Genomic DNA, 21,126 nt, shown 5'->3' on the forward strand with positions numbered 1-21,126 from the left:
GCAGACAGACAGGGAGGTTTAACTGTAGGCTTCAACCATAGTTGCCAGTCCCCTGCAGGACGCTTTCTGCTGTTTCTGTGGTTGTCATCTTTGGCATGGCTTTGACAAAGAAGTTGAACAAGAAACAGAACTGGCTACCAGGCTGGGGCCCTATATGAGTACTTAAAACATCTATCCTTCCTTTAAGTAATCCCTGAGTTTTCTACACTACCATACATGAAGGAAGGCAGGAAGGATGGATACATGGTCATGTATTCAGGATGAAAGACACCTAGAATGTGTGTTTGGGGTTGACAGGAAGGGAATGGAAACATGATAGAGGAACTGCGTCACAAAGCCCCAGCAGGCTTTGCATCTCCGTATTCACTGATCATAAAGAAAAGCACGCTTCCGGTGACGTTCCACATCCTCACAACATAAAAAACAATGTCCGGTCTTACTGTTCAAAGACGTCCACACACATACACATCAGGATTCTCTTTGTGTGTTTATTTGCTCTTTCTCCACGGTTTTTCTTTTATTTTGATAGAGGGGAGGAGGGGAGGAGGGGGAGAAGAAAGAGAATGGAGTAGAGGAGAAAGGGATGGAAGAGGGTGTTCGCTCGTGCAGGGGAAAGAGAGAGGGGGAGGAAGGGAGGGGAGACCACGTGGAAGAACCATCCCGTCACAACCTTCCCATAAGCATGCATAGGTATGCGCTTTAATACACTGGTATTGCCAGTTTACATTGATCATCTCAAATTAAAACATTCAATCAAGCCAATTGTATACAAGTGTATTTACCTCATGGTTCTGTGCCACACAGTTCCAACTGACTACATCATTTTTTTTTAAATGTCTGTTTGCCTCAAATCCACCTTCGGTCAATCTGTCCGATTTTTTTAAGCAATTTTTTCTGGCAGTGATTCTTCCAACTATAAAACAGACAACTACATGGACAGACAGACTCGGACAGACAGAGACACAAATATACAGAACAGGTACAAAGAGAGAAAGCAAGGGGTAGAAAGGCAGAAAGACTGCCTGTAGACAAGTTCCGTATTGAAAGATGGCAGTAGAATCATACATAATAAGGAATCAACTGGAAATCAATCAGTCAATCAATCAACAAAGACAATCAATAAACAGGAACATCAAGGAAATACATTTGGCTTCTTGTTATTAGTTTATTCAATTATTAAGTTCTTAATTGTCCAAAAATCAATAAAATATCTTCGTTGAAGTAGTATCATTCTCTGGGTCCATGTTTGTGCTTTCAATGAAGCAGAACAATCTCTCTGGGGTCAAAGGTCTATCACTACAGAAAGTCCCAAGGACAACACACAGAACAATACTGCTTCAAAAAGACTTAACCTACAATAAATAATAAACTATGTACAGGCTGTCATGTTATTCCTCCCCCCAAATAATCATGAAATAAATCAATGAATAAGAGTGGTTGGGTAAAGACATCCTGTAGGTTGTAGCTCTCAGAGCCAGTCTGAGACAGACAGGTGAAGGCTAATGCACAACACAAACTGAAAAACACCACAAGGTAGCAGCTCAGCAGAACCATCTGTTAGATGTAGGGGCGCTGAGTCTATCCTGGTCAGGTCACGTGGTCAGGATAGACTCCTAGCCTTGGTTAGTTCTAACACAAATATGCATCTTGTCTTGCAGACGTGTCATACGTGTCGTGACAGCTGATGGACACTTATGACTAGTAGCCTAAAGGAAGTTGCATGGTTGAGATTGTGTTGTCATTGCCTGGGTGATCATGGCAGCTGGGACATGAATCTTCATGACGGGTTATGGCTATGTAAATGACATCATTGTGTGTTTCATGATGGACAGCTCCAGGGAAGTGGTGGGTAACCTTAACCCTAACCCTTGTCCTGGAGGGATGCAGTCAGTGTGTGCAGGGTTTTGTTCCAGCCCAGCTTTAACACAACTGATTACAATTAATTGTGGCCACAATGTAGCCCTCCAGAAGTTTCCACCCCTGGCCTAGGGTATTATTATCACTGTCTGTTTGTCCGATCAGAGAGAGCCCCAACCAACACAAAACTGCTCTACATCAACCACACATATTCTGTCTTATACTGGGGGGGTGTCAATAATTCAGTAGAAAAATAAACATTGTCCCAACATTGCATAAATAATCAATCAATAAGTTAATGAATTCAAGTCAATAAACCTTTTTTCTATCTTAAAAGTTTTTTTCACACAATCATCAGAGTGAAAGAAGGTTGTTCTCCGTCAATAATAATATTAATAATAATAATATTAATAATAATAATATTAATAAGAATACTAATAATAACTGCTATTGTTGTTGTTTTTATTAGTGACACATGCACAGATATTCCAGACCAGTATCTCCAACATTCCACTATTCTATCATGTCTCTGAACTTCACTACCATTCCTCCATTGGGATACACACTTTCCTCTTCAGGAAATACACACGCTAACTCAAACGTCACACTCGGCTCAGGCAGAGTTTTGCTCCATCACTGTAGTCACCATGAGCAGGAAGATACCGGTTCTGTTCGGTTCTAGTGTTTGGTTCTAGTATTCAGTTCTATTCCCTGATTGACTTCAATGTTCTCCTTAAACCCAGTCAAATTAGGTTCTTTGCATTATTTTACAACAATATTCCGATATCCAATATTTTAATGATCACACTATTTACAATGTTGACATTCCACTATCCTTTTCCTTTTACTTGTGTGGTGATAGAAACAAATGTAAATGCAATAAGCTTAATTTGGGAGCTCAGGAAGATTCCCAAAGGAAAGAGCTGGGACTGAGACTTGTAGAAAAATAAAGAAACTGTTGCAGTGGGGACTGTGAGAGATGTGGTTTATATCCTCTCTCATTAGTATTTACATTTATATGACAGTAGTGGCCACAAGCCGTTTAGGAGACCTGTGTTTGGCTCTTCACTAATTAGTTACAGTTTTTGCCCTTCTAAGAATCAGTACCCAATTCAAACAGCTCTAACCTACACCTTTGAGAGAAACATTTGCTCATCTTTTCTCCACAAAGAAAAGCTTGGTATTGTCCCCAAGAGCTGACATCAAAACAACAATCTGTGTTAAAACAGAAGCACATCTTAATCTAAATCCTCTTTCTGTTGGTACCTAAACACTCCAGAGCACTTCCTCTTCCTCCAGCCATCTCTAGTTTGGAACCTGGAACAACAGCTCAGAATCCATCTCGTCTAGTGGTTCTGTTTTGGTTCCTGGTGATGCTAAGAGCTCTTTCTGAACAATAATCAAGGACATTGACGTGTGACAGAGTCCAAAGGCAGCCTCTGATCTGTTGGATTGCATCAGTGAAAAGGGATTCACTACTACAGCTCTGTCTCTTCACCATTCACTCCATGACACGGACCTGTCAGTCAAGATGCACAGTCAAGCAGACTACAAGGAGCTCCATGCCCTGAGTCTTCTCTGGCCCAGCACCAGCCGTGTCCTAGGTTCAGTGCAAAGTCTATACAGTTCAATATAGGACAGGTACTCCATAGTACTCTGAAGAAACATACGGAAAGACAGAGTAGGAAGCACACTGTCTTACTGTACAGTACATTCCTTTAACTGTGCAGTGCAGTCTTTGTGGCCAACAGGACCGCCATGCAGCCTTTATGTGCCTTGGACATCTGGAGAACACAGCAACATAGTAACGTTGTTGTCTTTCTAACTGTGTTAGGAGGGTTCAAGTAGATTTCACTGCAGGGGTTAGGTTGCAGAGAGCCAATTTGGATTTAATTAGTTTTTGGGGATAATTGAATAGGTGTAATTTTTAGGGGGTTATGATGAACCCAACCTACTAAAGTTGCTCTGTATTCGTGCAGTTAGTTCTATAAGTGTCGTGGATGCTAGATGTGAATGACATAAGAGGAGACGGTATAATATGTGAGTGTTTCTGTTCTTCAAGTTATGGGGTTGATATTATTCTATTTGATGTGTTGAGTGTAAGCTGTAAACAGAGTAGTTCTCCAATGGAGAGATAGTGTTGTAAAAACAGTGATTTTGATATATATTCTTTTATCATACACTTATACATAGATTTTTGTGTTGTCATGATTGTTTTCTTTGTTAGAAAATCATTGTTGTCATGATAATGTTTTATTACTATAGATTTTATCATCATTATCATATTTGACGCTGGACCGGATAAAGTCATTTGTTTAAAAAGCATGCATGTTTCAATTCCCTCCTCCTCCGTTTCCTTTTCCTGATACAAATGTCTCTATCTCAGCTGCTCATCTTCTTTTTATCATCCCCTCATACCTCCTTTTTCTCGCTCACTCTTTTTTCCCACCTCTATTCATCCCTCCCGCCTCCTTCTCTCTGGGAATGTAAGGCTTCCAAAAAAAAGTTGTCTGTTGGACCAGCTGTTGTCACTGTGTGAGTCCGTTTCCAAATCTTCCTCCTCTGCTCTTCAGTGGTCACAAGAGTTTATATCCCATCAAAAATGTGTTTGATACCTGAAAAGGAACAGATTTATTGATAAATATTTCATTATTAGGATCAGTCATTCCTGACGCCGAGGGTCAGTCTGTCACATCTCTCAGGACGATCTGTCAATCAGTTGGTTGCCATGGCAGCAACAGCGGACCCCTGCTTCTCTTCCTTCTCCTCCAGCATCTGGATGCCTCCACAGCTGACATCAGAGGCCTTCCGCTCTGTAATTTGCTGTGCTGGTGGTTGCCCCGGACTACTGCGTCCCGGACTACGTTGCCCAGGACTACTGCCCCCGGAGGTGATGGCTTCATCTCTCTGTGTTAGAGTGGCAGACTCCGGCTCCATGCAGAGTGTTAGCTCCTCGTCCTGTTCAGGGGACAGAGCAGGGGCTTGGTCAGGGGGCGACACTTACAGAACATTCAGATAGAAATGTTTAGAATATAACAGATACCGCATGATTCTCTGACCACGGAGAGGAGAAAGCAAAGGTTTATTCATGAGTTCAGATGGAAATGTCTCCCTGTCGTACAGTACCAGTCAAAAGTTTGGACACACCTACTCATTCAAGGGTTTTTCTTAATTTTCACTATTTTCTACATTGTAGAATAATAGTGAAGACATTAAAACTATGAAATAACACATATGGAATCATGTAGTATGACAGCTTTGCACACTCTTGGCATTCTCTCAAACAGCTTCACCTGGAATGCTTTTCCAACTGACTTGAAGGAGCTCCCACGTATGCTGAGTACTTGTTGGCTGCTTTTCCTTCACTCTGCTGTCCAACTCATCCCAAACCATCTCAACTGGGTTGAGGTCTGGTGATTGTGGAGGTCAGGTCATCTGATGCAGCACTCCATCACTCTCCTTGGTCAAATAGCCTTTACACAGCCTGTAGGTGTGTTGGGTCATTGTCCTGTTGAAAAACAAATGATATTCCCACTAAACGCAAACCAGATGGGATGGCATATCGCTGCAGAATGCTGTGGTAGCCATTGCTGGTTAAGTGTGCCTTGAATTATAAGTAAATCACTGACAGTGTCACCAGCAAAGCACACCATCACACCTCCTCCTCCATGCTTCATGGTGGGAATGCAGAGATCATCCGTTCAACTACTCTACGTCTCACAAAATCTCAAATTTGGACTCATCAGACCAAAGGACAGATTTCCACCAGTCTAATGTCCATTGCTCATGTTTCTTGGCCCAAGCAAGTCTCTTCTTCTTATTGATGTCCTTTACTAGTGTTTCTACTGAAGGCCTGATTCACGCAGTCTCCTCTGAACAGTTGATGTTGAGATGTGTCTGTTACTTGAACTCTGTGAAGCATTTATTTGGGCTGCAATTTCTGATGCTGGTAACTCTAATCCTCTGCAGCAGAGGTAACTCTGGGTCTTCCTTTCCTGTGGTGGTCCTCATGACAGCCAGTTTCATCACAGCATTTGATGGTTTTTGCGACTGCAATTGAAGAAACTTTCAAAGATCTTGAAATTTTCCAGATTGACTGACCTTCATATCTTAAAGTAATGATGGACTGTTGTTTCTTTTTGCTTATTTGAGCAGTTCTTGCCATAATATGGACTTGGTCTTTTACCAAATAGGGCTATCTTCTGTATACCCACCCTACCTTGTCACAACACAACTGATTGGCTCAAATGCATTAAGAAGGAAAGAATTTCCACAAATTAACTTTCAACAAGGCACACCTGTTAATTGAAATGCATTCCAGGTGACTTCCTCATGAAGCTAGTTGAGAGAATGTCAAGAGTGTGCAAAGCTGTCATCAAGGCAAAGGGTGGCTACGTTGAATAATCTGAAATATAAAATATATTTTGATTTGTTCAACACTTTCTTGGTAACTACATGATTCTATATGTGTAATTTCATGATTTTGATGCCCTCACTATTATTCTACAATGTAGAAAATAGTAAAAATAAAGAAAAACCCTTGAATGAGTAGGTGTGTCCAAACTTTTGACAGGTACTGTATATTGAAGCATCAAGGATGTACCTATCTGCACTGATATGACATTTTTACATTTTAGTCATTTAGCAGACGCTCTTATCCAGAGCGACTTACAGTAGTGAATGCATACATTTCATACATTTTTTCTCCGTACTGGTCCCCCGTGGGAATCGAACCCATAACCCTGGCGTTGCAAACACCATGCTCTACCAACTGAGCCACACGGGACCTCAGGGCCCAGTTTAAAACCTCAGGGCCCAGTTTAAAAAAAATTAATATCTCTGGATTAAATGCATAGAAATATAATGAATAGAATGTACGAATCATTGTCTTGAATGAGGACTCCCATTCTATTAATTTTATTTCTATGCATTTAATCAAATCAAATTTATTTATATAGCCCTTCTTACATCAGCTGATATATCAAAGTGCTGTACAGAAACCCAGCCTAAAACCGCAAACAGCAAGCAATGCAGGTGTAGAAGCACGGAGCACGAAGCATTTAATCCTATCCGATAGGCGAAATCCAGATAGATAACTTTTGAAAAACTGGGCCATGATGACCTTGTGACCTGATATGACCTCACCTTCAGTTCATCCTCCTCCTCCTGCTGCTCCAGCAGAGGGGAATGGTCTGTCCCCGCCCCCTCTTCCCCAGACGGAACATTCAAAGCCGCCTCCACCACCGCTGCCACGCCTATGTTGTACCCTCCAATATCTGCGTGATAGGACTCTGTCTGACCCGCCCCCCACAGGTCCACCAATGGGGCGTGGGTAGCAGGGGCCAGGCTGTGGATGGTGCTGTTGGGCGTGGCTTGCAACGAGTGGTTGGCGCTGTGCAGCCTTTGCTCCAGAGACTGTTGAGAGAAGGACGAGACAATGAGGAGACGTAGGTAGGTAGAGGTTCCCCTTCACCACTGATACAGGATTAGACATTTGTTTATCCCCCTAATGGTAAAGAATCTGGAAATATGATCCTAAATCTGTGGATAAGGATGTTTCTTCCTTTAAGCGTAATGTTGGATTGAAAGGGAGGGGGTAATTGTGTTCTCTAAGAAGGGAGATACAATAATATATTGATGAATCTCTGACGATATTACCATATCAAAGGCCGAATTCAGTATTCTTGTCGCGATCAAAATACACCAGAGAAAAAAGAGAAAAACCCACTAAAAAACAAAATGTCAGCCACCGGACTACGCCATGAATGAATATTGTCTATCCATGGAAATAGATTGTTATTACTTTCCTCTTATATTAGACTGTTGTTTTTCCTCACCTGTTGTTGCTGATACAGGAGCTGCTGTTGCTGGTAGTGCTGTATCTGTTGTAGCTGCTGCAGCTGCTGGAGCTGACTCTGCTGCTGTAGGTTGAACTGCTGCTGCTGCTGCTGCTGCAGCAACGCGTTCCCATCATACCCATCACAGGAAGTCCCGCCCTGCTGCATCACGTAGGAGCCAGCAGCGGGAGAGGCCACTCCGGAGGGCTCGTTGCTGATTGGCTCCCAGGCGTCAGAGGAGGAGAGGCAGTAGAGGCCCTGGGCAACATAGGTGTTAGGCCACATGTCCGCAGAGGAGTGGTGCAATATCTGGTCTGAGAGGATGAAAAGAAGGAGAAAAAAGAAGAGTGAAGAGGTGGGATAAGCGGTTGATTGTCCTTGACAGATGCACTACACTGGACCTCATGGACATCAAACTGCAAATCTACAATGCTGACATCAGCCTTTTTTCCGAAAGAAGAAACCTCGAGTGGAATCATGTGATATCCCTGGGGGACACCCCAACCCTCTCAGACCCAAATATATCCTTGAGAAAATTACTTTACTTGAACAATCCCCAGACAGACCCCAAGTGTAGCTACACCGAGTAGTCCAATACATCAACATTATGACTCTGTATAGCCATTGGGGAGTCTGTCTGCCCTGCATTAAAATGACATATAATTCAGCCAATAGCACGGCTGATATGAATAAGGGAACGTCATGGTAGTTTTTGCCATCTCATACTCCAATCTGGTTTTGTTACGGATGAACAAGGCGACTAATATCCCCCACTGACTGATAACAACATTAAAACTTTGAAGTATGGTAGCCATTTTGTGCGAAGGAGGAATATAAATGAAAGAATATATCAGTTTGTGTGTCGCCAATGCCATTATGTACAAAAAGGCTGTCAAACACAAAAGAATGAGGTAAATCACATTTATTCGCAGAAATGTCTTTGGGAAATTGGCCAAACAAGTTTCTGATAGAGGAATGGTGTATATAAACTCAGCAAAAAAAGAAACGTCCCTTTTTCAGGACCCTGTTTTTCAAAGATAATTCGTAAAAATCCAAATAACTTGACAGATCTTCATTGTAAAGGGCTTAAACACTGTTTCCCCATGCTTGTTCAATGAACCATGAACAATTAATGAACATGCACCTGTGGAACGGTCGTTAAGACACTAACAGCTTACAGATGGTAGGCAATTAAGGTCACAGTTATGAAAACTTAGGACACTTAAGAGGCCTTTCTACTGTCTCTGAAAAACACCAAAAGAAAGATGCCCAGGGTCCCTGCTCATCTGCGTGAACGTGCCTTAGGCATGTTGCAAAGAGGCATGAGGACTGCAAATGTGGCCAGGGTAATAAATTGCAATGTCCGTACTGTGAGACGCCTAAGACAGCACTATAGGGAGACAGGATGGACAGCTGATCGTCCTCGCAGTGGCAGACCATGTGTAACAACACCTGTACAGGGTTGGTACATCCAAACATCACACCTGTGGGACAGTTACAGGATGGCAACAACAACTGCCCGAGTTACATCAGGAACGCACAATCCCTCCATCAGTGCTCAGACTGTCTGCAATAGGCTGGACTGAGGGCTTGTAGGCCTGTTGTAAGGCAGGTCCTCACCAGACATCACTGGCAACAATGTCACCTATGGGCACAAACCCACCGTCGCTGGACCAGACAGGACTGGCAAAAAGTGCTCTTCACTGACGAGTCGCGGTTTGTCTCACCAGGGGTGATGGTCGGATTCACGCTTATTGTTGAAGGAATGAGCGTTACACCGAGGCCTGTACTCTGGAGCGGGATCAATTTGGAGGTGGAGGGTCCGTCATGGTCTGGGGCGGTGTGTCACAGCATCATCGGACTGAGCTTGTTGTCATTGCAGGCAATCTAAACGCTGTGCATTACAGGGAAGACATCCTCCTCCTCCATGCTGTACCCTTCCTGACCCTCCAGCATGACAATGCCACCAGCCATACTGCTCGTTCTGTGTGTGATTTCCTGCAAGACAGGAATGTCAGTGTTCTGCCATGGCCAGCAAAGAGCCCGGATCTCACAACCTCACATTAAATCACTTTAATGATGACTCAAAACTGTCAAAATACATCCAGAGACAGCCAAATCATGTTTAATACTAACATTCTATGGTTATTTTACTTCAGGCAATATAATTACATTAAATAACTAGCCTGAAGTTGTGATTAAACTAATGATCATCACACAGCATCAAGGCCATTTGTTTTCTCTCGATAACAAACCACAGGGAGAAAACCACATTATGATTTCAACATGTCTCCATGTCCGAACGCCTCTTTGCATGAGTAGGAGAAATACAGGAGCCCTGTAACGGACAGCACAGCGATGTGGAATAATAATGACCAAGTGGACTATTTATACAGTTGAAATCCCTGGTCTTGCATTCCCCCAGGCTGTGTTCGTGAATCTGACATTAGCACAGAGTTAACCCTCCAGGCTGAGACGGAATAAGATGCCTTTGTTACTGAGCAAAATGACGCATAATGTAGCCCACACTACACTCCAGCTTTGCCTGATCTCAAGCCTATGTATAAACGTGTTTGGCTGCAAATTTTAGACAAGGTTCCGCAATGCAGGTTCCTATTTAGGTCCTTAAACTATCGCTTAAACTTTGTTGCCCTAGTTGATTGGTGCTACTGTAGTTTGTTAAGCATATTTGTAGTCCCTTACATCGACTGACATCCTCGTTTAGAGGCCATATTTATAGTCCTTTACCTCAACTGACATATGGTTGTTTAGAGGTCATATTTGTAGTCCCTTATCTCAGCTGATACATGCTGGTTTAGAGGGCATATTTGTAGTCCCTTACCTCGGCTGGTGATGCTCTCCTGGTTAACCTCGCTGAGGTGGGCCACACTGCCCTGGTTGGACCCTGACCTCAGGCTCTCTCCATCCATGGAGGTCCAGGCCATGAGCGTTGCCTGGGAGATGGCAAACTGCTGCAGGATACCTGGAGTGCAGAGGATAAGTCAGGGTCATTGTAACGGGCCCAGTTGGCTGCTGCCTTCCCTCAGCGCCTTAATGATTTAATATATATGGCTAATTTAAATAAAGATTTAATATGTAGTCTATTTAATATTTATGGTTATGCTTTGCCTAGGCCAATGTTGATATATTTGGCTGGTGTTATGCCATGCCGATTAGCTGACCTATAAACAGTCTGGTTAGGATGTGGGGTTCAATACCTTTTTCCCAAAGGCTTCATTTTGTGAGGGTTTCCTCTGAACACCACCCTGGTTGCATAAATCAGCATCAACCACTCCTATTGCTTCTGTCTCCTCTCACAGTGACAAATTCCCCTCCCCCTCTGACCTGCGGCGAAGCGAGCCTCCTTCTCCCCGTCGCTGAGGTCGCTGTAGGCGTCGCTCTCCAACCGTCTCTCCATCTCCTGCTCTGCCGTGGACTTGCGTGGGACGGAGACGCCCCCCGGGCCCACCACAGACATGTCCCAGTTCTGCCACTCGATCATGTGTGCCATCCGGCCTTGGGCCATGGATGTAGGCTTGGTCACCTTGTCCTTCATGGAGCGATTCACACCTGGGGAGGGTGGGGGGAGAAGTGAAGAGGGATGTAGGGATTGATGCGGGTATTGGGGAGGGTTAGAAGGGTGAAAGTGGATTAAGGGAGGGTTGGAGGGATATTAAGGGGTTTAGAGAAGGGGTGAATGTGGAGTTTGGGGGAGTTAGGAGACAGGCATCAGGTTGGAGAGAGAGGGGGAAGGAAACAGATGAGATATTATGTTATTATTCCACATTTAGGTCTGTCTGATCCTATCAGCATTTAGGTGGTGCTGATAAGGCCTCTGGATGAGCGGTTAAATGAGCGGCTTAATGAACATGCTTTAGATTCATGGCTAAATGAATAGGGAGGAGATGCTTATAATGTAGATGAGATGACGCGTGGAACCGAGGAGGATGATGGGGCACATGGAGGAGCAAATGGATACGTCTGCTCTGGGAGAGGTGCATCATGGAACAGAGGAGGTTAATTGGGGTGAGATGGCCAGAGGGGTGTGAGTAATGAGAGGTTGGCTTGTTGACATGATAGCTTTCACACCTCTGCTAAGCTGCCTGCGCTGGCTAAGCAGAAACCCCACTCCCCCCTGCAGTGTCTGTTAAGACATCCTCAGCTGATGCATACAGTGCACTGCGGAAGACACTCTACTTTAGAAATCATGTTCCACCATGACGGTCTGTATTCTGTCTGCTGGTTACATTATGGCTTTGCTCAGTAATTAATGTGTCCAAGTTAATATATGATGAGTTAGCAGTTCACTACATTCCAATACACTTTACATTACAACTGTACAAAACTACACTGTGCAGTGCACAATGCACATTACACAGTTATACACACTGTAACACACAGACACAAACTCAGACTACACTCAGAGACAGTAAACACATTACACAGACAGCAGATGTTACGCTCGTCTGAAGAACTGGACCAAGGTGCAGCGTGGTAGGCGTACATTTTCTTTTATTAACAATGACACCGGGAAAAACAACAAAATACGAAAGCGAACGTAAAGCTACATGCAGTGCAGAAAGCAACTACACACAAACAAGATCCCACAATCACAGGTGGGAAAAAGGGCTGCCTAAGTATGATCCCCAATCAGAGACAACGATAAATAGCTGCCTCTGATTGGGAACCGTACTAGGCCAACAAAGAAATTGAAACATAGATATGCCCACCCAAGTCACACCCTGACCTAACAAAATAGAGAACTAAAAAAGGCTCTCTAAGGTCAGGGCGTGACACTAGAGTAGTTCAATGCTGCTTCTCAACCACTTAACAGACAAACAACTACACCTCCCACTCACCTCTTGTTAACTCAACAAGCCACATAACAATGTATTGTGGGTAGTGTATTTTTTTATAGGGTTGTTGTTAGGTTTAAGTGCTATTCCACCAATGACTGGGGGGTCAGCCATTGATGAGTATTATCATTATGGAGAGAGGAAGTGAATCAGGGGAACCCACTCTGGGGCCATGTCGGCTCCAGCGCCTGTCCAGGCGGGAGCTGACATGGGGTCAGTTTACCAGTTACAGGACAGACACACACCTGACACACCTGTCAGTGAGGACTTAGCCAGAGCACCGATCCCATAGTTATTGGAGTTGTTCCTCTTCAGACGAGGCAGGATGGACGTGGTGTCTTCCATAGACAGCTAGAGGAGCGAGAGAAGAGGATGATAGAGAGATGGAGAAAGAGATGTGTGCCAGAGAAACACACAGAGTTCAGAGGTTAGGTGAGAGGAGAATTAGGTAGATATTGGGTTAATACAGTGTCAAAAAGAAACAATGTCATAATTTGACAAAAAAAATCAACATTTCCCAAGGTCGTTGTTCGAACAACTTCCTGCTGACAGTGCTGACAGTGCTGAAGTGCATTATGGGAAGTGTTGCAAGAGTTAACGATACGGTATAGAGAGAGTTAGATGGGAGGGGAAGTGAGGGGACAAAGTAGTAGGTTACCTAAAGTGAGTTAAATCAAATAAATCAAAACAAATAGATTGAGAAATAAAGGTAGATGAAGGAATGATGTCACAACACTTACATTGATTCCTTCCCATGAAAAGTCTGAACATCCATGCTGAAGGAGAGAAATAGGAGGAGAGAGGGATGGGGAAAGAAGGAGCAGGAAAGAGTAAGAGAGTAGGAACAAGAGAGAAGGAGAGAAAGACGTACACATGCATGGAAGAAATGTGAGGATACAAAGAGGAGGAGGAGAGAAGTGATAGTGACAGGGGTAGAGTAGTATAACCAACATGCAGAAATAGAAAGAAAGATAGGAGAGGGAAAGAGGGAGAAGAACGCAGAGAGACAAATAAGGGTTTTAGAGGAGAGGAGTCAAAGACCAGAAAGATAGAGGAGGAGAGACAAAGACCAGAAAGACAGAGGAGAGGAGTCAAAAACCAGAAAGATAGAGGATGAGAAGAGTCAAAGACCAGAAAGATAGAGGAGGAGAGGAGTCAAAGACCAGAAAGATAGAGGAGGAGAGGAGTCAAAAACCAGAAAGATAGAGGATGAGAAGAGTCAAAGACCAGAAAGATAGAGGAGGAGAGGAGTCAAATACCAGAAAGATAGAGGAGAAGAGAAGTCAAAGACTAGAAATATAGAGGAGAGGAGTCAAAGACCAGAAAGATAGAGGAGGAAAAGAGTCAAAGACCAGAAAGATAGAGGAGGAAAAGAGTCAAAGACCAGAAAGATAGAGGAGGAGAAGAGTCAAAGACCAGAAAGAGAGAGGAGGAGAGGAATCCAAGATGGCGTAGCAGTCAGACGTCTTTGTCCTTCGTCCTGTCTTGTCCCATGTATATCAAATCAAATCAAATGTATTTATATAGCCCTTCTTACATCAGCTGATATCACAAAGTGCTGTACAGAAACCCAGCCTAAAACCCCAAACAGCAAGCAATGCAGGTGTAGAAGCACGGTGGCTAGGAAAAACTCCCTAGAAAGGCCAAAACCTAGGAAGAAACCTAGAGAGGAACCAGGCTATGAGGGGTGGCCAGTCCTCTTCTGGCTGTGCCGGGTGGAGATTACTTCAAAATACTCTCCTGCAACCCGCCTCACCCAATGTGGTGTGGACCTGCTTTTTCTCTAAAGTATTTTTCTCTACCTCTATTACTGAAATCTCCAACATAAGCTAGCCAGCTAACAGTCATCAGCTAACTGTTAGCTCGGAAAGCTCTCGCCAGTTTGTACAACGCGATTCAACCAGAGCATACCGAACCTATTTTTCTCTCCATATCCCCGGATTCCTACAGCAAGCTCTGAACCTTCTCATCTTCCGACCTTCGCAGCTAACGTCCCCTGAATGCTAGCTGTCTAGAGCACAACGGACTGTTAGCTTACGAGGCCCATCGAATACATTCCGAAGCTACTAGCTAGCAGTCAGTTATCCTTTGCTAGCGGTCATCAGCTACCTTTATCCCGGACAACTCTCGCCAGTCTGTACAGCGAGACTCAAACCAGAGCTAGTCGGACTTATTCTTCTCCATATCTCAGGATTCATACTGCAAGCTCTGAACATATTTTGTTATTTTTTATTATATTTCCACCTAGAATTATAGCAGCTAACGTCCCCTGAACGCACAGCCGCTAATCCGCGGCCTGCTAGCTATCTAAAGCACATTGGACTGCTGGCTTAAGAGGCCCTTCGGACATATTTCTTTGGCCACTATACATATTTTGCCAATTGGCCTGGTTTACCACACGGAGCCCTGCTGATCCGTCCGCTGATGTAACTGCATGAGGAGGCCACAACAGACTTTCCTCCATTGCGTCGCCCCTCTAAGGCCTTTCTGTTAGCCTGCTAGCCCGCCGCTAGCTGCCTGAAGCCATGCACTGGACTCTTATGATCACCCGGCTACGCATGCCTCTCCCTAACGTCACCATGCCTTGTCCATTGCTGTTTTGGTTTGTAACTATTGTTTTATTTCACTGTAGAGCCTCTAGCACTGCTCGGCTAACAATTTAGTTCCACCTCCCACACACGCAGTGACAGCACCTGGTTTAAATGCTATTTCTAGAGACAATATCTCTTTCATTATCACTATATGTACAGGTTTACCCCCACTGTATTCACATCCTACTATACCTTTGTCTGTACATTATGCCTTGGATATATTCTACCGTGCCCAGAAATCTGCTCCTTTTACTCTCTGTTCTGAACGTGCTAGACGTCCAGTTCTGTTAGACTTTAGCCATACCCTAATCCTACTCCTCCTCTGTTCCTCTGGTGATGTAGAGGTTAATCCAGGCCCTGCAGTGTCTAGCTCCACTCCCATCCCCCAGGCTCTCTCATTTGTTGACTTCTACAACCGTAAAAGCCTTGGTTTCATGCATGTTAACATTAGAAGCCTCCTCCCTAAGTTTGTTTTATTTACTGCCCTAGCACTCTCCACCAATCCAGATGTCCAAGCCGTGTCTGAATCCTGGTTTAGGAAGACAACCAAAAACCTTGAAATTTCCATCCCTAACTATAACATTTTCTGACAAGATAGAACTGCCAAAGGGGTCGGTGTTGCAATCTACTGCAAAGATAACCTGCAGAGTTCTGGCTTCCTATCCAGGTCTGTACCCAAACAATTCGAGCTCCTACTTCTAAAAATGAACCTTTCCAGAAACAAGTCTCTCACCGTTGCCGCTTGCTATACACCACCCTCTGCCCCCAGCTGTGCCCTCGACACCATATGTAATTTGATTGCCCCCCATCTATCTTCTGAGCTCGTGCTGCTAGGTGACCTAAACTGTGACATGCTTAACACCCCGGCCATCCTATAATCTAAGCTTGATGCCCTCAACTTCTCACAACTTATCAATGAACCTACCACATATAACCCCAAATCCATAAACACGGGCACCCTCATAGATATCATCCTAACTAACTCGCCCTCCAAATACACCTCTGCTGTTTTCAACCACGATCTCAGCGATCACTGCCTCATTGCCTGCATCTGTAATGGGTCTGCGATCAAACGACCACCCCTCATCACTGTCAAACGCTCCCTAAAACACTTCTGCGAGCAGGCCTTTCTAATCGACCTGGCCCGGGTATCCTGGAATGACATCGACCTCATCCCGACAGTAGAGGATGCCTGGTCGTTCTTTAAAAGTGCCTTCCTCGCCATCTTAAATAAGCATGCCCCATTCAAAAAATTTAGAACCAGGAATAGATATAGCCCTTGGTTCACTCCAGACCTGTTTGCCCTTGACCAGCACAAAAACATCCTGTGGCGTTCTGCATTAGCATCAAATAGCCCCCGTGATATGCAACTTTTCAGGGAAGTTAGGAACCAATATACACAGGCAGTTAGGAAAGCTAAGGCTAGCTTTTTTAAACAGAAATTTGCATCCTGCAGTCCAAACTCCAAAACGTTCTGGGACACTGTAAAGTCCATGGAGAATAAGAGCACCTCCTCCCAGCTACCCACTGCTCTGAGGCTAGGAAACACTGTTAGAACCGATAAATCCACTATAATTGAGAATTTCAATAAGCATTTCTCTACGGATGGCCATGCTTTCCACCTGGCTACCCCTACCCCGGTCAACTGCCCGGCATGCTCCACAGCAACCCGCCCAAGCCCCCACCGTTTCTCCTTCACCCATATCCAGATAGCAGATGTTCTGAAAGAGCTGCAAAATCTGGACCCCTACAAATCAGCCAGGCTAGACAATCTGGACCCTCTCTTTCTAAAATTATCTGCCGAAATTGTTGCAACCCCTATTACTAGCCTGTTCAACCTCTCTTTCGGAACGTCTGAGATTCCCAAAGATTGGAAAGCTGCCGCGGTCATCCCCCTCTTCAAAGGGGGAGACACTCTAGACCCAAACTGCTACAGACCTATATCTATCCTACCCTGCATCTCTAAGGTCTTCGAAAGCCAAGTTAACAAACAGATTACCGACCATTTTCAATCACACCGTACCTTCTCCGCTATGCAATCTGGTTTCAGAGCCGGTCATGGGTGCACCTCAGCCACGCTCAAGGTCCTTAACGATATCATAACCGCCATCGATAAGAGACATTACTGTGCAGCTGTATTCATCGACCTGGCCAAGACTTTCGACTCTGTCAATCACCACATTCTTACTGGCAGACTCAACAGCCTTGGTTTCTCAAATGATTGCCTCGCCTGGTTCACCAACTACTTCTCTGATAGAGTTCAGTGTGTCAAATCGGAGGGCCTGTTGTCCAGACCTCTGGCAGTCTCTATGGGGGTGCCACAGGGTTCAATTATTGGGCCAACTCTCTTCTCTGTATACATCAATGATGTCGCTCTTGCTGCTGGTGATTCTCTGATCCACCTCTACGCAGACAACACCATTCGGTATACTTCTGGCCCTTCTTTGGACACTGTGTTAACTAACCTCCAGACGAGCTTCAATGCCATACAACTCTCCTTCTGTGGCCTCCAACTGCTCTTAAAAGCAAATAAAACTAAATGCATGCTTTTCAACCGATCATTGCCCGCACCTGCCCGCCCATCCAGCATCACTACTCTGGACGGCTCTGACTTAGAATACGTGGATAACTACAAATACCTGGGTGTCTGGCTAGACTGTAAACTCTCCTTCCAGACTCATATTAAGCATCTCCAATCCAAAATTAAATCTAGAATCGGCTTCCTAATTCGCAACAAAGCATCCTTCACTCATGCTGCCAAACATACCCTCGTAAAACTGACCATCCTACCGATCCTCGACTTTGGCGATGTCATCTATAAAATAGCCTCTAACACTCTACTCAACAAACTGGATGCAGTCTATCACAGTGCCATCCGTTTTGTCACCAAAGCCCCATACACTACCCACCATTGTGACCTATACGCTCTCATTGGCTGGCCCACACTTCATACTCGTTACCAAACCCACTGGCTACAGGTTATCTACAAGTCTCTGGGTAAAGCCCCGCCTTATCTTAGCTCGCTGGTCACCATATCAGCACCCACTCGTAGCATGCGCTCCAGCAGGTATATCTCACTGATCACCCCCAAAGCCAATTCCTCCTTTGGTCGCCTTTCCTTCCAGTTCTCTGCTGCCAATGACTGGAACGAACTGCACAAATCTCTGAAGCTGGAGATTCCCATCTCCCTCACTAGCTTTAAGCACCAGCTATCTGAGCAGCTCACAGATCACTGCACCTGTTCATAGCCCATCTGTATACAGCCCATCTATCTACCTCATCCCCATACTGTATTTATTTATTCTGCTCCTTTTGCACCCCAGTATGTCTACTTGCACATCCATCTTTTGCACATATACCATTCCAGTGTTTAATTGCCATATTGTAATTACTTTGCCACCATGGCCTATTTATTGCCTTAATTCCCTTATTTTACCTAATTTGCACTCACTGTAAATAGACTTTTTGTTTTATTTTTTTCTACTGTGTTATTGACTGTATGTTTTGTTCATTCCATGTGTAACTCTGTGTTGTATGTGTCTAACTGCTATGTGTTTATCTTGGTCAGGTCGCAGTTGCAAATGAGAACTTGTTCTCAACTAGCCTACCTGGTTAAATAAAGGTAAAATATATATTTTTTTTTTTAAATGACCAGAAAGATAGAGGATGAGAGACAACGACCAGAAAGATAGAGGAGGAGAGGAGTCAAAGACCAGAAAGACAGAGGAGGAGAGACAAAGACCAGAAAGACAGAGGAGAGGAGTCAAAGACCAGAAAGATAGAGGAGGAGAAGAGTCAAAGACCAGGAAGAGAGAGGAGGAGAGGAAAGACAAAGACCAGAAAGATAGAGGAGAGACAAAGACCAGAAAGATAGAGGAGGAGAAGAGTCAAAGACCAGGAAGAGAGAGGAGAAGAGGAAAGACAAAGACCAGAAAGATAGAGGAGAGACAAAGACCAGAAAGATAGAGGAGGAGAAGAGTCAAAGACCAGAAAGATAAAGGAGGAGAGGAAAGACAAAGACCAGAAAGACAGAGGAGGAGAGGAGTCAAAGACCAGAAAGACAGAGGAGGAGAAGATTCAAGGACCAGAGCGACAGAGAGAAGGGAGGGGTTGAAAGGCTGATCAGTTCCATAGTACAGCAGAGTGATTATGTTATGACTGAATGATTCTCTCTCTCCTCTCGTTTCCTCCTCTGGTTACGTCTGCCACACCAAACACTGAGCCAAACACACATCCAAGCCAGTGGGGGGGCTGATACTGAAGTGTCTGCGTGCAAGCATGTAGGCGTGTGTGTGTGTATGTGTGTGTGTGAATGCGTGCGCATGTGTTTATGTGTGCGCGTGTGTGCAATCCATCTGTGTGTGGGTGCGTGTGTGTGCGTGTGTTATAACTGATGTAAGCTGGCTGATGGTAGCGGTGTCAGTGTCCTCTCTGGTGAGATCTGTGTCTGCAGACAGACAGACAGACAGACAGACAGACAGACAGACAGACAGACAGACAGACAGACAGACAGACAGACAGACAGACAGACAGACAGACAGACAGACAGACAGACAGACAGGGGGCTGAGGAGCAGGCTAACAGAAGGGGGATGGTGACAGTCTAGATAAGCACCAGCGTCTGTCACACCACCTCTGAGTCCTGTATCAGCTGGATTGTTCCTGACAATACCAGAGCCGGGGCCTTAGAACCAGCAGGACGCTATGGGTGTCATGTCCCCTTACAGATGTGTTCAGTCTCCAGAGAACCTAGCTCTCATGTTCTCTCTCTTGTTGTTACACTGTCTCTGTCTCTGTCTCTTTCTCTTTCTCTTTCTGTCTCTGTCTCTGTCTCTGTCTCTGTCTCTGTCTCTTTCTCTTTCTCTGTCTCTTTCTCTTTCTCTTTCTCTGTCTCTGTCTCTGTCTCTGTCTCTTTCTCTTTCTCTTTCTCTTTCTCTTTCTCTTTCTGTCTCTGTCTCTGTCTCTGTCTCTGTCTCTGTCTCTGTCTCTGTCTCTTTCTCTTTCTCTTTCTCTTCTGTCTGTCTGTCTGTCTGTCTGTCTGTCTGTCTGTCTGTCTGTCTGTCTGTCTGTCTGTCTGTCTGTCTGTCTGTCTGTCTGTCTGTCTGTCTGTCTGTCTGTCTGTCTGTCTGTCTGTCTGTCTGTCTGTCTGTCTTCTCTCTCACTCTTTTTTTTATTACATTTTTGAAGGGCAAGTTTGTCAAGAGAAACACATCATCGATCCACAGTACAGTACATTCGGTTTCAATTTAAATGGTCCTCTTTCTCCACAAAATCATCCAAGAAGTGCTGAAGATCATTTTAGTAACAGTATCTCAAAAGGAAGGATGGGAGAGAGGACTTGAAAGGAGAAGTGGAGTGGAAAGGATCTGAGAGGAGAGGAGTGAGGGATGGAGTGTGAGGAGGAGAGGTCGGTGATGCTCCTACTGTTCTACAGTGAGCCAGCACTGAGGCGTGATAGAGAAGCAGCAGACGTCGTAGCAACAGCAACGAGCCAACCACAGAGGTTGGTCCTCCTTCCAGCTACAGCCGCCATTTTGAGTGTAGAGGAAGTTAGCAAACCAACAGCAACATGTGCGCTAGCTAGCTACTCTACAAGCAGATGCAGGAGCACCCATGGCTTCAGTAGTAGAGAGCTAAAGTTGATGTTGGTCACCATCTTGGATCAAGATGCCCATTCGTGGAATAGTGAGCGACCCACTGCTGGAGCCATTGGGTTTAACAGGGTGGCTGAGCTGTATGAATTAAGAGTGATAGTTAAAGTCCTGAATGTCAGGCTTACCTGTTCCCCATCCTTTACTGGCACTCCATCTGCCGCTAAAACAGAGAAAAAAGGTAAGAGAAAGAGAGAGAAAGAAGAAAAAACGAGGAGAGAGAGAGAAGAAGAACAAGAACAAGAAGAACAAGAACAAGAAGAACAAGAAGAAGAAGAGAAGAGAGATAAATCGTTAGAATATGTTTTGGCAATGTAAATACATGCAAGTTCCTT

At 44.6% G+C, this 21,126-nt stretch overlaps 1 protein-coding gene across 3 annotated transcripts in view; it reads right to left on the reverse strand.

Annotated features, from left to right (window-relative positions):
- Positions 1-1,149: 1,149 nt before the first annotated feature.
- fam131bb (family with sequence similarity 131 member Bb) overlaps positions 1,150-21,126 on the reverse strand; it is a 37,338-nt gene continuing 17,361 nt past the window's right edge. Inside the window, exons 2-9 of one of the 3 annotated variants that reach the window (XM_029737247.1) lie at positions 20,920-20,954; positions 13,291-13,326; positions 12,805-12,901; positions 11,040-11,264; positions 10,537-10,677; positions 7,695-8,008; positions 7,003-7,272; positions 1,150-4,815 (exon numbers count right to left, since the gene is read on the reverse strand). In XM_029737247.1, coding sequence (XP_029593107.1) covers positions 4,573-4,815; positions 7,003-7,272; positions 7,695-8,008; positions 10,537-10,677; positions 11,040-11,264; positions 12,805-12,901; positions 13,291-13,326; positions 20,920-20,954 — 1,361 coding nt within the window. In that variant the 3' untranslated portion in view covers positions 1,150-4,572. Of the gene's footprint in view, positions 4,816-7,002; positions 7,273-7,694; positions 8,009-10,536; positions 10,678-11,039; positions 11,265-12,795; positions 12,902-13,290; positions 13,327-20,919; positions 20,955-21,126 lie in introns of all 3 variants that reach the window. The other 2 variants (XM_029737246.1, XM_029737248.1) reach the window with 2 other exon arrangements.

This window comes from Salmo trutta, chromosome 37 (assembly GCF_901001165.1).
Source record: "Salmo trutta chromosome 37, fSalTru1.1, whole genome shotgun sequence".
NCBI classification, from domain to species: Eukaryota; Metazoa; Chordata; class Actinopteri; order Salmoniformes; family Salmonidae; genus Salmo; species Salmo trutta.